General features: G+C 37.7%; 1 protein-coding gene across 5 annotated transcripts in view; it reads left to right on the forward strand.

Moving 5' to 3' along the window:
* The window catches only part of BRAF (B-Raf proto-oncogene, serine/threonine kinase), a 163,648-nt gene that overhangs the window by 65,224 nt on the left and 80,028 nt on the right, over nt 1-18,396 (forward strand). For all 5 annotated transcript variants that reach the window (XM_033432330.2, XM_033432332.2, XM_049715082.1 and 2 more), the window contains exon 3: nt 6,117-6,380. In XM_033432330.2, coding sequence (XP_033288221.1) covers nt 6,117-6,380 — 264 coding nt within the window. The remainder of the gene's footprint in view (nt 1-6,116; nt 6,381-18,396) is intronic.

The following is an 18,396-nucleotide window of genomic DNA, read 5'->3' on the forward strand; positions in this document are numbered from 1 at the left end:
CTTAGCTCCCCGACCAGGGATTGAACCCAAACCCCCTGCATTGGGAGGCGAAGTCTTAACCACTGGACTGCCAGGGAAGTCCCCATCTTCCCATTTTTAATTGGGAAATAATTCATATACCATAAGATTCACTTTTTTAAAGTGTACAATTGCATAGTTTATAGCATATGCACAGAATTGTACAGTCATCACCACCATCTAATTCCAAAACATTTTCATCACCTCAAAAAGAAACCCTTTACGCATTGGCAGTTGTTCTCTCCAGCCCCTGGCAACCACTGATCTACTTTCTAATTCTATGGATTTGCCTATTTGGACATTTCGTGTAAATGGAATCATACACAATGTGGCCTTTTGTGACAGGCTGCTTTCGCCTTAGCAGAATGTTTTCAAAATTGAACCATGTTGTAGCTTGTAGCATTCATTGTAGCATTTATTACTTTTATGGCTAATATTCTGTCATGTGGATATGTCACATTTTGTTTATCCATTCATAAACTGATGGACGTTTAGGTTGTTTCCACTTTTGGACCATCATGAATAAAGCTGCTATGAACATTCATGTACAAGTTTTTGTGGTAGGCATATGTTTTCAGTTCTTTTAGTTATGTACCTAGGGATGGAATTGCTGTGTCCTTTGGTAACTCTGTGTTTTAACTTTTTGAGGAACTACCAGACTGTTTTCCAGAGTGGCTGCACCGTTTTACATTTCCACGAGCAATGTGGGAATGTAAATGTGAGGGTTCCAGTTCCTATACATCATCACCAACACTTGTTATTTTCCATTTATTATTATTATTGCCATCCTAGTAGGTGTGAATTGGCATCTCATTGTGGTATTTTGATTTGTAATTCTTTGGTGACTAATGATATTAAGCATCTTTTTCATGTGCTTATTAGTATTTGTATATTTGTATATCTTGTATACAAGATACAAGATTTGTATTATATACAAATCTTGTGTATGTATATACATATATGTATATATATACATATATATATACGTATATATATACATTTGTATATATATACAAATCTTATACAAGATTTGTATCTTGTATATCTTGTATATTTGTATATATTGTATATCTTCTTGGGAAAAATGTCTATTCAAATCCTTTGCCCATTTAAAAAACTGGGTTGTCTTTTTATTACTGAGTTGTAATAGTTCTTTATATATTCTTGGTAGGAAATCCTTATCAGATATGATTTGCAAATATTTTCTCCCATTCTGTGGGATGTCTTTTTTTCACTCTTTTGATAGTGTCTTTTGAAGCACAAAAGCTTTAATTTTGATGAAGTCGAGTTTATCTACTTTTTCTTTGGTTGCTGTGTTTTGGTGTGTCATCTAAGAAACCATTGCCTAATCCAGGGCCATGATGATTTACTTCTGTGTTTTCTCTAAGAGTTTTTTAGTTTTAGCTCTTACTTTTAAGTGTATGATACACTTTGAGTTAATTTTGTAATATGATGTTAGGTAGTAGTCCAACTTCATTCTTCTGTATGCAGATATTCAGTTGTACCAGTAACATGGTCAAAAACCAGTTAACCATAAATGTACGGCTTTTTTTCTGGACTCTCAATCTATTGTGTTTTTTTATATGTGTATCAATATCATGTGTTTTGATTACTGTAGCTTTTAGTAACTTTTGAAATCAGGAAATGTAAATCTCCAAACTGTTCTTTTTCAAGATTGTTTTGGTTATTCCAAGTACTTTGTACTTCTGTGTGAATTTTAAGATCAGCTTGTCCATTTCTGCAAAAAAAACCAGCTGGGATTTTGATAAGGATTGCATTGAATCTGTAGATCAATTTGAGGAGTATTTTCATCTTAATAATATTGTGTTCTTACATTCTTTTTTAAGTTCAAAAATAAATGAACTATACTTCAGTTTGAGAAAAGAATCCATTAAATGAATGAATGAATGAATGAATAAATAAATAAATAAATAAATAACATGAGCTGTGCCCTCAACTACCTTATAATTTAGTAGAGTCATGCTGAGAACTCAGCGAAGTAATACAGTAATAACGATAAGAACTATTACTACTTATTACTACTAATAAAAGTATTTATTGGGTTTTTGCTGTAATAACTTCCTTTGCTAGTATTATTTCACTTAGTGCTCACAAAGTTTTTTCACAAATGATTTTGTAAAAAGCCATATAAAGAAGAGTGTGGTAATACTCCAAAGGAAGTGAAAAGAAAATACCGATTTTGGATTTTTACCAAGCAGACCTTTGAATTAAACTTTGAAAAATAAGTAGGATTTTTTTTTTTTTTTTTTTTTTTGCGGTACACGGGCCTCTCACTGTTGTGGCCTCTCCCGTTGCGGAGCACAGGTTCCGGACGCGCAGGCTCAGCGGCCATGGCTCACGGGCCCAGCTGCTCCGCAGCATGTGGGATCCTCCCGGACCGGGGCACGAACCCGTGTCCCCTGCATCGGCAGGCGGACTCTCAACCACTGCGCCACCAGGGAAGCCCAATAAGTAGGATTTTGATGAGAAGGAATGGGGTTTTGGAAAACCTGCCTGCTGAAGAAATATCTGTTTTTTGCAGCTTCTTGAAGCACCAGAGGAATTTTGTTGATGCTGGTAATGGTGCTTGAGGTGTATGTTTATGTGGGAGGACTTGCTCAAGGTTGCAGGGTAAGAAAACAGAGAAAAAGAGAAAGTTGGAAGATACGAGAGAAAATGGAGATAATGATGAACCAAGGCCTCCACAGAAGAGGCTCTAAACACCCAGTGTTAATACTAAATTGAGAGCAAAAGAAGGATGGGGAAAGATGGGGAGAATTGATTGGACAAAGAAAGAGAGGAAGCTGTTATTTGATGGCTTTGATCTTCAGAGTAAATTTGAAGGTAATGCTATTTTCTTGAGTGAATTAAAGGTTGGGGGATGAAGTTAGGATCCAGAGAAGCATAGGAAAGGTGGGAGTAAGTATTGTGAGAAATGTAATACGAATTAAAAATAAGTACAGGGGCTTCCCTGGTGGCACAGTGGTTGAGAATCTGCTTGCCAGTGCAGAGGACATGGGTTCGAGCCCTGGTCTGGAAAGATCCCACGTGCTGCACAGCAGCTAAGCCTGTGCGCCACAACTACTGAGCCTGCGCTCTAGAGCCTGGGAGCCACAACTACTGAGCCCGTGTGCTACAACTACTGAAGCCCGTGCGCCTAGAGCCTGTGCTCCGCAACAAGAGAAGCCACTGCAATGAGAAGTCCGCATGCAGCAATGAAGAGTATCCCCCGCTCACCGCAACTAGAGAAAGCCCGCGCATAGCAACGAAGACCCAACGCAGCCAAAAATAAATAAATAAATAAATATTTCAAAAAATTAAATAAATAAGTACAAATTTTCATATAGTAGTGTGAAAGACTAATTTCCATGAATTGATAATGGAACCAGTTGGCCTTGTTTTATTATTTTCTTCAGTAGTGTGTGGTAACCTGAGAGAAAGAATGGAGTAATTGAATGATAGAATTTACCCAAAGTTGGTATTTGACAAGCAAGTTGGTAAAAGAATAAGAATTAACCAATCTAAGATGTTACCATTGGCATTGTTGAAATGGTGAGCCACAAAGTATGGGAAGTAAAACAGCAAAGAAATCTGAAAAAAATAAAGGGATTAATGTTGACAGTGAACAGATTAGTGTGGTAGTGAGGATGAAATTTAAGACAGTGGGATAAGTGTGTGTACATAGGGGTATGGGAGGTTCCCAGTTGAGATCTTGTCATCATTTGGAACTCTTTGGTTAAGAACTCTTTGGTTTGTATCTCTGGATCTTGAAGGTAGAGTAGAAACAAATGTGTTTATAGATACAAGGTTTAGAGAACTTCAAGGCAGGAGTGTTGTAAGAGTAATCAGCATCCACACGGAATGCAGCAAGGATAATGGGATGAAATGAGTCAAACCAGGTTCAAAACAAGGTAGGCAAGTACCTTGGTAGATTGCAGCTATGAGGATGGAGAGAGGTGGAATAAGTAAATGTTTTGTACTTAAGGAAGAGTTATTGATAAATGCAGTGAAATAATAGATTGTAATCCACAGTGGAGGGAACAATATATTTTTAAAAATTAAGGCTAATATTTTGATAAATAACATTCAGAAAATTTGTTTACATTTATTACTTTTCCTAAGCCTAACTTTGTGTAGTAAATGTACTTGCCCAGGTGACAGTAAATAAGAATATTTGATCTACGCAAGGAGGAATTTTTGTCTCCCAGGCTGCATGTACATAATCTTCGAAGTGTAGGAATTGTGTTAGTCTTCATTTTTGTGGTTTGAGCCCCAAACACTACTAGGTACATGTGTGCTCAATATATATTTATTGAATAAGCGAAATCTCAATAAGTGGATCATACTGAAAAAGATGCCCGTAAGTAATTAGCCCATCGAACTGAAAGCTAAATAGAAATACAGCTCAGAAAATTTTGGACTGATTTGATTATAATGCCTGAGATGCTGTGAAACATTTCAGGGTCAGCGTTGGACAACTATTAGATTCTAAAGGAGAGGGCATTTTGGTGTAGTTTAGGCCCTTTACTTCAGTAGCTCATTTTAGTATTTTCCCTCCTCACCCCCCCCAAAAATTATATGGTAGGATCAAGCATATCAGGTGTGGTGGCCTATATTGAAATGAAATTTCTCCTTTATTCTCCTCTACCTTAGATAATTCTCCCTTGCTTATAGAATGAAGTTCAGGCTTCATAACATAGTATATACATTCTCTACAAGCTGGTCCCTTACCCACTTTTCCAGTCTTATTATTTGTGTTCCTGTTCTTCACTTAAATTTCACAAACATCTATTGATCCCTTGATATGTCCCAGGTATTGTATGACGTTGAGCTATACTAGTCCATAGTTTTCCTCTATGTCTTAAAATTTCTTACCTCCTTACTCTGTTACAAAATTTCTCCTGTGCTACACAGTACTCTCTTCTCCCCACTTAACTCCGTCTATCTAAATGCTAACCTTTTAAGACCCCCCTCTTTCCTTACTCTTATCTTTGTTTATTTCTCATGTACAATACTTGCACAAATAAAAATGCATCCATCTGCTTCTTTGTAGCCTAATAAGTGATGGGAAATGCCATTTTTTTAAATCTTTGATTCTTTTCAATCTTTGTAGCCTTTCATAAATCTTTATAGTGTTGCATCTATTTGGGGTGGTAGGGAGACATGGTGGATTATAGTGTGGGGGAAGGTGATTACTACTGCCTCAAAGGACCATGGACACATACATTCCAATTCATTCCATCTCTTTATTTTCAGTAGCATTCTCTTTCCAAGATTCTTCCTACTTTTAGAATATGATATCTTAAGTGATCATTTGACCTTATAGCTTTAGTAAAATGAAACTTCTAGAAAGATACCCTGATGGATAATGGCCTCAAAATTTCTTGACTGCAGGGTGTAAACTACCTTTTCAAACAAAATTCTATTCTCTAAGCAGTATTTGATGGGAAAGGGGAGGTCATAAGATATCCATAGTGAGTAAAAGAAGGTATTTTAACTAATAGCTGTTTCAGAAAAAAAAGTGGCAGTTATACATCCTCTAATCCTTGTTGAGCTGATTTTGGTGGTAATGGTGAGATCTGACACTGTGTACCTTAGTCTTGTTTTTTGACAGATCTCTCTAACACCTCATCTCCTTCTCAACCTCTCTCTCAGTTCTTTAGAGAGAGAGAGGCAGAGAGAAGTATGAAACCTTATATGCCTACAACTTTGCTGGAAAAAAAATTAATAGGGTATTTATCTGTGATATATTAGTATTTTATCTTATGTTAGATATGTAGTTTGGAATATAAATTGTGATTTGGCCAGAAAATTGCAAATACTGGTTTTTCAAAATTAATATTCATGGCTATTATAGACATATATGTGTGTGTGTGTATGTCAGTTTCTAGATGTAGTGTCTTATAACAAAAGATTTATCAATTTAAAGGTAAAAGTACTAATTTACAATACTTCCAGCACTTATTTTGTAATTTGTAATACAAAATCGTGTTAGCTAGATTATAAAGAGATTATAATCAAAGACTTAAATTTCATATTTCCTTTTGTTACTGTCAGGAAAAAGTCCAGATTCAATGTAAGTCTACTTTATTTTATAGGCCTATGAAGAATACACCAGCAAGCTAGATGCCCTCCAACAAAGAGAACAACAGTTATTGGAATCCCTGGGGAATGGAACTGATTTTTCTGTTTCTAGCTCTGCATCAACAGACACCGTTACATCTTCTTCCTCTTCTAGCCTTTCAGTGCTGCCTTCATCTCTTTCAGTTTTTCAAAATCCCACAGATGTGTCACGGAGCAACCCCAAGTCACCACAAAAACCTATCGTTAGAGTCTTCCTGCCCAATAAACAGAGGACGGTGGTGAGTCAACTTTAATATCATCATTGCTTTTTCTTTGTATTTTTCAGAAAGACTAGTTGTTGAAAATGAAATGTGATACCCAGTGGTCATGCAAATGTAAGCATCCATTTCAAACAAGAATGGAAAAGACATAATTATTTGGTGCCTAAGTCTGTGTTCCTTAACTGGAACAAATTGCATTGTTTTTAGTGTCAGATTTGACATTTATACCTGTCAAACTTGAACCACACTCAAGTCTGAGTACTAGTGCCAGGGCTCCAAATAAAGGTTAAAGTTTCCCTTGTGAATTCTTAACTATAGACCTGTTCTTACCATAGCGTGTGGGGTTCATAATTATATTATCTATATTATTCAGGAATTCTTAACCCAAGAAATTAACAACTGCTCCTGAAGTGGTAATAGCATTCAGGAACTGGGCAGAAACAAATGCATACCCTCCCTTAGCCCATATAGGTCTCATGGAATTCACATACAGAATGCCTCAATGACAAGGTCAAAATCACAAGTTATAATATGCAAGGAAACAGTCTACCATCAGTGCATTAGAAGACTTAAAAATAGCAGGATTAGATTCCTAAGAAGGAACCAAATAGAATTTCTAGGTAGCCTTAAAATTTAAAACTCAGTGGATGAGTCATCATCTCTGAAGTATTATTACTAAAAATGATTGTGTTGAATGTTAAGCTTCTGGACTTTCCATTTTATAAGAAACACGGGATAAAGGGAAAAGTTAAGCACCATGAGGAAGCAATTAGACAAATTCAGAAGGTGGACATTCTATAAGACGAACAGCCTGGACTCAGTGTCATGGAGGATAAAAGGTTGGGGATTATTCTACACTGAGTAAGACTAAAGAGACAAAACAAACAAATGCGCTGTGTGATCCTGGTTTGGGACCAGGGTGGGGAAGAGCTGTAGAAGTCCTTCTTGAGATAGGAAATGTTGAGTGTTGATTGAATATGATGTGTTCTTATGGAATTATTAGTTTTCTTAAGTGTGACAATAGCGATATTTTTATGTAGGAGAATGTCTTTATTCTTAGGAAATACATGCTTAAATATTTAGGAGTAAATTGTCATGATGCCTGCAACCCCCCTCCCGCCCCTTTTTTGAAATAAAACTTACATATAGTAAAGTGTACAAATCTCAAGTGTGCAGCTCAGTGACTTTCTACATGTGTAAGTGCCATGCAGACCAAGATATAGAACATTTCTAATGTGAGTGTTCTCTTGTGCTCCCTCAATTCAGTGACCACCTTCAAGAGTAACCACTATTCTGAATTCTATCTCAGTCAGTCAATTTAGAACTTACTTTCAAATGGTATGATGGAAACAAAATGTTAAAGAGAGAAAACAAATACGAAAAAATAATTTTAGGATCTGAGAGAACTTGGATGTTAATTGTACCACTCCTAATTTTCTGTGTTTGAAATTTTTCATAGTAGAGTTGGAAAAATTCAAAGAACATAGAACAAAAGAAAAATAGAAAGTTAAAAAGAAACAGTTCCCACTAGGAAAAAAAAACTGATGAACATATTCATGCTGATTTGAGGAAGTAGCAGAGGTTTAGAAAAGAACATTCATAAGGTTTTTAACTTTTTTATTTAGGAAATTTATTTATATGGAAAAGTATAAAGGACAATATATTAAACACCTGTGTTTAGTCACCTACAATGAACAAGTATTAATGTTTGTTATATTTGCTTCATATTACACACACACACACACACACACATATATAACATATATCCATATATACGTACATACATATATATATTTAGGTTCCTCTTACCTGTCCCATTCCCTTCCCAAACATCCTTCATCCCACCTTGTCCCCCAAGAAGTAGCCACTATGATAAATGTGGGGTACATTCAATCGAAATTTTTATATTTTACTACATGGATATGTACCTATAAGCATTTTTTTAATATATAAAATAGTATGATACTGTATGTAATGTTCAACATCTTGTCCTTTTTATTCAAAATTATTATAATTTCAAGGTATACATATGTATGTGTTGATACATATAGGTCTGATTCTTTTCAATTTAACATAGTTTATCCTGACAGACATCTAGGTTATGTTCAGGTTTTTTGTTATTACTAACAGTGCTAAAATATGAACATCTTTATACAGGACTCTTTGTCTACAAGTAACAGGGTATTTCCAAGTTGCACACCTGTAAGTGGATCTCTCAATGGGAAATGCAGATTTGGTTCAAAGGCTGTAAATAGCAGGTGTCTGAAAAAAATATCTAAAACTACTAAATTAATTTTAACATCTTTGGGGAGAAAGCTCTCAAAGCAGCTTATCTTTTTTGGTTTCCTCAGTGTCTAACAATTAGTAGGTGTGATTGTATTTAACATAATGAAAGGAAGGACAGTGGGAACAGATAGGGCAATGTTGGATCCTTCAAAATCATGCCTTGGTTGTGTGGTAATTAAAGCAAGAAACGTTTATGGATTGGAAGGGTTAAGGAGAAGCTAAACAAGCTGTTCTTGTTTTAGCCAGTTTGAGGAAAAACATGTAAAGAGCACGAAAACATGTAGGAAACTCTAACTCTCTTACTAGCACAAGTAAGTAGTTTTAATGGAATAGATTGAGTAAAGGGACATCATTGGAGTAGATGCTAGAACCCCAGGGAATACCCTCCCTCTCCTTTTATTTTTAGCAAAAAGTAAAGCAGAAACCTCTAAGATCTGCAAGTGATGAAAGAGAGTTACACATTCCATCCTTTTGTAGACAAGAAGAATACCTATTGCATAGTGGTGTACAGTTTGTAAAAATGTTCCCCCATACTCTCATTTGATCCTCATAGTAACTTTGTGAGGCAGAGTATTATATGGAGCAGTATTAACTCATGTTGATATTTAAAATACTGTGTTTAATTTTAATAAAATAGCTGTGAAGTCTGGGACATTCTTGACTCCTCATAAATTCTATTAACTTTTGCCACAGTGAAAGGACTTAATCTGTTGCTAGATAAGTTTTCCCCCTTGGAGGTCTAAAGAGGTAATTGATTAAATTTAGTTTTGGTTTTCGATTTAATTGGGACCAGCAATTTAGGAGTAAAAGACCTACCACCTTTATCACTTGTTCTTTGTCAGTTAAATACAACTTGACCAGGAGGCATACTTAATTCTAAAATCGCTTTCACCTTAGGAAGTTTTGGTAGTATATATAGTCAGCCTCTTTTAACTTTAAAAAGACCATGTTATAAGCAGATCATATTAAATTTTTCCTTTTATTGTGAATTGGTTTAACAGTCTATAATAATAAACTATATTATGACTGGTTTAACACTCCTAAAAAAGGACTTGACATCAAGATAAATTATGATAAAATCAGGAAGCTAAAAATTTAGGTTTATTTTAAAAACCCATATATTAGCATGTATAATCTGTGCCAGTTTTATACAAGGAGATCTCAGTGTATCATGAAGTTTACTTAAAGCATCTAATAAAGTCTGCATTGTAAAGAATTTAAACTACCACATTAATCTACTAGCTCAGATAATTAAACATGTAGTAATTGTGATAGCCACCTGAATTTTGATGGCCACTCCTTTAAGGAGTTCTTCAGGTTTTAAGAGAACATTTTATATGGAAAATTTTAAACATACACAAAAGTAGGGTAGTGTGGTGGACCATCATGAATCCATTGATAAAAGATGATTTATATTCACTTTAAAAACTGGTATGTTAAAGTTTAGACTGATACTTTTTGTTTTGGTCTAAATTTTCCTTTGCAAATATTCAGATGATTACATTGACTATAGATCGCTGTTAAGGTAGGATGCTTGTTTTTAAATTATTTTAGAGAAAAGGTATTGCTGCTTTGACAGCCTAATCAGGGACATTTAATTTTGTAATTTGGAGAAGAGGCATTAACCTGGTTCTTTTGAAAATATCTTTTTAGTCTTTTCAGCCTTAAAATTTGAGACAGTGCTCCCCTTCCCCTTTTCCTTTTTGAATAGGTAATTCTTTTTTTTTTACATCTTTATTGGAGTATAATTGCTTTACAATGGTGTGTTAGTTTCTGCTTTATAACAAAGTGACTCAGTTATACATATGTTCCCATATCTCTTCCCTCTTGCGTCTCCCTCCCTCCCACCCTCCCTATCCCACCCCTCTAGGTGGTCACAAACCACAAAGCTGATCTCCCTGTGCTATGTGGCTGCTTCCCACTAGCTATCTATTTTACGTTTGATAGTGTATATATGTCCATGCCACTCTCTCGCTTTGTCACAGCTTACCCTTCCCCCCCCCCACATATCCTCAAGTCCATTCTCTACAAGGTCTGTGTCTTTATTCCCGTCTCACCCCTAGGTTCTTCATGACATTTTTTTTTTCTTAGATTCCATATATATGTGTTAGCATATGGTATTTGTCTTTCTCTTTCTGACTTACTTCACTCTATATGACAGATTCTAGGTGCATCCACCTCACTACAAATAACTCAATTTCGTTTCTTTTTCTGGCTGAGTAACATTCCATTGTATATATGTGCCACATCTTCTTTATCCATTCATCCGATGATGGACACTTAGGTTGCTTCCATCTCTCCTGGCTATTGCAAATAGAGCTGCAATGAACATTTTGGTACATGACTCTTTTTGAATTATGGTTTTCTCAGGGTATATGCCCAGTAGTGGGATTGCTGGGTCATATGGTAGTTCTATTTGTAGTTTTTTAAGGAACCTCCATACTGTTCTCCATAGCGGCTGTACCAATTCACATTCCCACCAGCCGTGCAAGAGTGTTCCCTTTTCTCCACACCCTCTCCAGCATTTATTGTTTCTAGATTTTTTGATGATGGCCATTCTGACTGGTCTGAGATGATATCTCATTGTAGTTTTGATTTGCATTTCTCTAATGATTAATGATGTTGAGCATTCTTTCATGTGTTTGTTGGCAATCTGTATATTTTCTTTGGAGAAATGTCTATTTAGGTCTTCTGCCCATTTTGGGATTGGGTTGTTTGTTTTTTTGTTATTGAGCTGCATGAACTGCTTGTAAATTTCGGAAATTAATCCTCTGTCAGTTGCTTCATTTGCAAATATTTTCTCCCATTCTGAGGGTTGTCTTTTGGTCTTGTTTATGGTTTCCTTTGCTGTGCAAAAGCTTTGAAGTTTCATTAGGTCCCATTTGTTTATTTTTGTTTTTATTTCCATTACTCTAGGAGGTGGGTCAAAAAGGATCTTGCTGTGATTTATGTCATAGAGTGTTCTGCCTATGTTTTCCTCTAAGAGTTTGATAGTTTCCGGCCTTACATTTAGGTCTTTAATCCATTTTGAGCTTATTTTTGTGTATGGTGTTAGGGAGTGTTCTAATCTCATACTTTTACATGTAGCTGTCCAGTTTTCCCAGCACCACTTATTGAAGAGGCTGTCCTTTCTCCACTGTACATTCCTGCCTCCTTTTTCAAAGATAAGGTGACCATATGTGCGTGGGTTTATCTCTGGGCTTTCTATCCTGTTCCATTGATCTATATTTCTGTTTTACTGCCAGTACCATACTGTCTTGATTACTGTAGCTTTGTAGTATAGTTTGAAGACAGGGAGCCTAATTCCTCCAGCTCCGTTTTTCATTGTCAAGATTGCTTTGGCTATTCAGGGTCTTCTGTGTTTCCATACAAATTGTGAAATTTTTTGTTCTAGTTCTGTGAAAAATGCCAGTGGTAGTTTGATAGGGATTGCATTGAATCTGTAGATTGCTTTGGGTAGTAGAGTCATTTTCACAATGTTGATTCTTCCAATCCAAGAACATGGTATATCTCTCCATCTATTTGCATCATCTTTAATTTCTTTCATCAGTGTCTTATAATTTTCTGCATACAGGTCTTTTGTCTCCTTAGGTAGGTTTATTCCTAGATATTTTATTCTTTTTGTTGCAATGGTAAATGGGAGTGTTTTCTTGATTTCACTTTCAGATTTTTCATCATTAGTATATAGGAATGCCAGAGATTTCTGTGCATTAATTTTGTATCCTGCTACTTTACCAAATTCATTGATTAGCTCTAGTAGTTTTCTGGTAGCATCTTTAGGATTCTCTATGTATAGTATCATGTCATCTGCAAACAGTGACAGCTTTACTTCTTTTCCAATTTGGATTCCTTTTATTTCCTTTTCTTCACTGATTGCTGTGGCTAAAACTTCCAAAAACTATGTTGAATAAGAGTGGTGAGAGTGGGTAACCTTGTCTTGTTCCTGATCTTAGTGGAAATGCTTTCAGTTTTTCACCATTGAGGACGATGTTGGCTGTTGGTTTGTCATATATGGCCTTTATTATGTGGAGGAAAGTTCCCTCTATGCCTACTTTCTGCAGTGTTTTTATCATAAATGGGTGTTGAATTTTGTCGAAAGCTTTCTTTGCATCTATTGAGATGATCATATGGTTTTTCTCCTTCAATTTGTTAATATGGTGTATCACGTTGATTGATTTGCATATATTGAAGAATCCTTGCATTCCTGGAATAAACCCCGCTTGTTCATGGTGTATGATCCTTTTAATGTGTTGTTGGATTCTGTTTGCTAGCATTTTGTTGAGGATTTTTGCATCTACGTTCATCAGTGATATTGGCCTGTAGTTTTCTTTCTTTGTGACATCCTTGTCTGGTTTTGGTATCAGGGTGATGGTGTCCCCATAGAATGAGTTTGGGAGTGTTCCTCCCTCTGCTATATTTTGGAAGAGTTTGAGAAGGATAGGCGTTAGCTCTTCTCTAAATGTTTTTTTGGGGGTTCTTTTTGTTTTTTTTTTTTTTTGCAATACGCAGGCCTCTCATTCTTGTGGCCTCTCCCATTGCGGAGCACAGGCTCCGGACGTGCAGGCTCAGCGGCCATGGCTCACGGGCCTAGCCGCTCCGCGGCATATGGGATCTTCCCGGATCGGGGCACGAACCTGTGTCCCCTGCATCGGCAGGCGGACTCTCAACCACTGCGCCACCAGGGAAGCCCTTCTCTAAATGTTTGATAGAATTCACCTGTGAAGCCATCCTGTCCTGGGCTTTTTGTTTGTTGGAAGATTTTTAATCACAGTTTCAATTTCAGTGCTTGTGATTGGTCTGTTCATATTTTCTATTTCTTCCTGATTCAGTCTTGGCAGGTTGTGCATTTCTAAGAATTTGTCCATTTCTTCCAGGTTGTCCATTTTATTGGCATAGAGTTGCTTGTAGTAATCTCTCATGATCTTTTGTATTTCTGCAGTGTCAGTTGTTACTTCTCCTTTTTCATTTCTAATTCTATTGATTTGAGTCTTCTCCCTTTTTTTCTTGGTGAATCTGGCTAATGGTTTATCAATTTTGTTTATCTTCTCAAAGAACCAGCTTTTAGTTTTATTGATCTTTGCTATCATTTCCTTCATTTCTTTTTCATTTATTTCTGATCTGATTTTTATGATTTCTTTCCTTCTGTTAACTTTGGGGTTTTTTTGTTCTTCTTTCTCTAATTGCTTTAGGTGCAATCAGGTTGTTTATTCGAGGTGTTTCCTGTTTCTTAAGGTAGGATTGTATTGCTATAAACTTCCCTCTTAGTACTGCTTTTGCTGCATCCCATAGGTTTTGGGTCGTCGTGTCTTCATTGTCATTTGTTTCTAGGTATTTTTTTGTTTTCCTCTTTGATTTCTTCAGTGATCACTTCGTTATTAAGTAGTGTATTGTTTAGCCTTCATGTGTTTGTGTTTTTTACATATCTTTTCCTGTAATTGATATCTAGTCTCATAGCGTTGTGGTTGGAAAAGATGATTGATGCAATTTCAATTTTCTTAAATTTACCAAGGCTTGATTTGTGACCCAAGATATGATGTATCCTGGAGAATGTTCCATGAGCACTTGAGAAAAATGTGTATTCTGGTTTTTTTGGATGGAATGTACTATAAATATCAATTAAGTCCATCTTGTTTAAGGTATCATTTAAAGCTTGTGTTTCCTTATTTATTTTCATTTTGGATGATCTGTCCATTGGTGAAAGTGGGGTGTTAAAGTCCCCTACTATGAATGTGGTACTGTCGATTTCCCCTTTTATGGCTATTAGTATTTGCCTTATGTATTGAGGTGCTCCTATGTTGGGTGCATAAATATTTACAATTGTTATATCTTCTTCTTGATCGATCCCTTGATCATTATGTATTGTCCTTCTTTGTCTCTTGTAATAGTCTTTATTTTAAAGTCTATTTTGTCTGATATGAGAATTGCTACTCCAGCTTTCTTTTGGTTTCCATTTGCATGGAATATCTTTTTCCATGCCCTCACTTTCAGTCTGTATGTGTCCCTAGGTCTGAAGTGGGTCTTTTGTAGACTGCATATATATGGGTGTTGTTTTTGTATCCATTCAGCCAGTCTGTGTCTTTTGGTGGGAGCATTTAATCCATTTACATTTAAGGTAGTTATCGATATGCATGTTCCTGTTCCCATTTTCTTAATTGTTTTGGGTTTGTTATTGTAGGTCTTTTCCTTCTCTTGTGTTTCTTGCCTAGAGAAGTTCCTTAACATTTGTTGTAAAGCTGGTTTGGTGGTGCTGAACTCTCTCAGCTTTTGCTTGTCAGTAAAGGTTTTAATTTCTCCATCAAATCTGAATGAGATCCTTGCTGGGTGGAGTAATCTTGGTTGTAGGTTTTTCTCCTTCATCACTTTAAATATGTCCTGCCACTCCCTTCTGGCTTGCAGAGTTGCTGCTGAAAGATCAGCTGTTAATCTTATGGGGATTCCCTTGTGTGTTACTTGTTGTTTTTCACTTCCTGATTTTAATATGTTTTCTTTGTATTTAATTTTTGACAGTTTGATTAGTATGTGTCGTGGCGTGTTTCTCCTTCGATTTATCCTGTATGGGACTCTCTGTGCTTCCTGGACTTGATTAACTATTTCCTTTCCCATATTAGGGAAGTTTTCAAGTATAATCTCTTCAAATATTTTCTCAGTCCCTTTCTTTTTCTCTTCTTCTTCTGAGACCCCTATAATTCGAATGTTGGTGCATTTAATGTTGTCCCAGAGGTCTCTGAGACTGTCCTCAGCTCTTTTCATTCTGTTTTCTTTATTCTACTCTGCAGTAGTTATTTCCACTGTTTTATCTTCCAGGTCACTTATCCGTTCTTCTGCCTCAGTTATTCTGCTATTGATCCCTTCTTGAATATTTTTAATTTCATTTATTGTGTTGTTCATCATTGCTTGTTTCCTCTTTAGTTCTTCTTAGTCCTTGTTAAATGTTTCTTTCATTTTCTCTATTCTGTTTCCAAGATTTTGGATCATCTTTACTATCATTATTCTGAATTCTGCCTATTTCCTCTTCATTTGTTAGGTCTGGTGGGTTTTTATCTTGCTCCTTCATCTGCTGTGTGTTTTTCTGTCTTCTCATTTTGCTTATCTTACTGTGTTTGGGTGTCTCCTTTTTGTAGGCTGCAGGTTTGTGGTTCCCGTTGTGTTTGGTGTCTGTCCCCAGTGGCTAAAGTTGGTTCAGTGGGTTGTGTAGGCTTCCTGGTGTAGGGGACCTAGTGCCTGTGTTCTGGTGGATGAGGCTGGATCTTGTCTTTCTGGTGGGCAGGTCCCCGTCTGGTGGTGTGTTTTGGGGTGTCTGTGGCTTTATTATGATTTTAGGCAGCCTCTCTGCTAATGGGTGGGGTTGTGTTCCTGTCTTGCTGGTTGTTTGGCATAGGGTGTCCAGCACTGTAGCTTGCTGGTCGTTGAGTAAAGCTGGGTGTTCGTTTTGAGATGGAGATATCTGGGATATTTTTGCCGTTTGATACTACGTGGTGCTGGGAGGTCTCTTGTAGACCAGTGTCCTGAAGTTGGCTCTCCCACCTCAGAGGCACAGCACTGACTCCTGGCTGCAGCACCAAGAGCCTTTCATCCACATGGCTCAGAGTAAAAGGGAGAAAAAGTAGAAAGAAAGAAAGAGAGAGAGAGAGAGAGGAAGGGAGGGAGGGAGGAAGGAAGAAAGAAAGAAAGAGGCTAAAATAAAATAAGAAAATAAAATAGTTATTAAAATAAAAACTAATTATTGAGAAAAAAATTTTTTTAAGTAAAACAAAAAAAACGGACAGACAGAACCCTAGGACAAATGGTGAAAGCAAAGCTGTACAGACAAAATCTCACACAGAAGCATACACATACACACAAAAAGAGGAAAAGGGGAAAAAATAATAAATCTTGCTCTCAAAGTCCACCTCCTCAATTTGGGATGATTCGTTGTCTATTCAGGTATTCCACAGATGCAGGGTACATCAAGTTGTTTGTGGAGCTTTAATCCGCTGCTTCTGAGGCTCCTGGGAGAGATTTCCCTTTCTCTTCTTTGTTCTCAGAGCTTCCGGGGCTCAGCTTTGGATTTGGCCCCGCCTCTGCGTGTAGGTCGCCGGAGGGCGTCTGTTCTTCGTTGAGACAGGACGGGGTTAAAGGAGCAGCTGCTGCTTCGGGGACTCTGCTCACTCAGGCCGGGGGGAGGGAGGCGTATGGAGTGCGGGGCGAGCCTGCAGCAGCAGAGGCCGGCATGACGTTGCACCAGCCTGAGGCGCGCCGTGCTGCGTTCTCCCGGGGAAGTTGCCCCTGGATCACGGGACCCTGGCAGTGGCGGGCTGCACAGGCTCCCGGAAGGGGGGTGTGGATAGTGACTTGTTCTCGCACACAGGCTTCTTGGTGGCGGCAGCAGCAGCTTTAGCGTCCCATGCCCGTCTCTGGGGTCCGCGCTGTTAGTAGCCGCGGCTCGCGCCCATCTCTGGAGCTCCTTTAAGCAGTGCTTTTAATCCCCTCTCCTCGCGCACCAGGAAACAAAGAGGGAAGAAAAAGTCTCTTGCGTCTTTGGCAGGTCCAAACTTTTCCCCGGACTCCCTCCCAGGTAGCCTAGCCGTGGCGCACTAACCTCTTCAGGCTATGTTCATTCTGCCAGTCCTCTCCCTGGGCTCGACCGATGCCCAAGCCTTAGCTCCCAGCCCCGCCCGCCCCGACGGGTGAGCAGACCAGCCTCTCGGGCTGCTGAGTGCTGGTCGGCACCGATCCTCTGTGCGGGAATCTCTCCGCTTTGGCTTCCACACCCCTGTTGCTGTGCTCTCCTCCACGGCTCTGAAGCTTCCCCCCTCCGCCGCCCGCAGTCTCTGCCTGCGAAGGGGCTTCCTAGTGTGTGGAAACCTTTCCTCCTTCACTGCTCCCTCCCACTGGTGCAGGTCCCGTCCCTATTCTTTTGTTTCTGTTTTTCCTTTTTTCTTTTGCCCTACCCAGGTACGTGGGGAGTTTCTTGCCTTTTGGGAGGTCTGAGGTCTTCTGCCAGCGTTCAGTGGGTGTTCTGTAGGAGTTGTTCCGGTAATTCTTTCATGTGGTATTTACATCAGGAAATCTTGTTTCCACCTCTACCTCTTTACATCCAGTTTCCCCTGTACCTTTTAGGTAACTATTTTTATTTGGGTGGGTGTGTGTGTTTTCTGGGTTTCTTCATGTAGCAAGAAGAAAATAGAAAGATATATTCTTATTTCTCCACTCCTCTTCATACACACAAGGTATCATACTGTATATATCATTCTGTATTTTGCTTTTAATGTTTATGTAGGCTATCCTGGAAATTTTCCATTTCCACGTATAGCATGCTTAAATATTCTTTTTTATAGCTATAGATTCCATTGTATAGATGTACTATAGTTTACCAGTTAAATTATGGTATACCAAAAGTAGGCTTCCTTGATCAAAGAGAAATTTACATTTGTAATTTTGATAAGAAACTTTCAAATTTTGCTTCACAGGTTTTGCTTAGTCTTGCACTGTTATCAGCAGTGTATGAGATGCCTGTTTACCATAGCCTCATCAACAGAGTATGTTGTCAAACTTTTGTATTTTTGCCAATGTGATAAATGAAAGATATTTTGGCAAGTTTGAGTTTGCTTTTCTCTGAGGTTGAACACCTTTTCATAAGTTAGAAGGCCGTTTATATTTTGTTTTCCTGAACTGTCTTTCATGTCCTTTGCCCGTTGATCCTGATCTCGATTTTTCAGGAGCTCTTTATATATCATGAAGATTATATGCCTCTTATATAAGTTGCAAA

Source organism: Orcinus orca, chromosome 9, assembly GCF_937001465.1.
Source record: "Orcinus orca chromosome 9, mOrcOrc1.1, whole genome shotgun sequence".
NCBI classification, from domain to species: Eukaryota; Metazoa; Chordata; class Mammalia; order Artiodactyla; family Delphinidae; genus Orcinus; species Orcinus orca.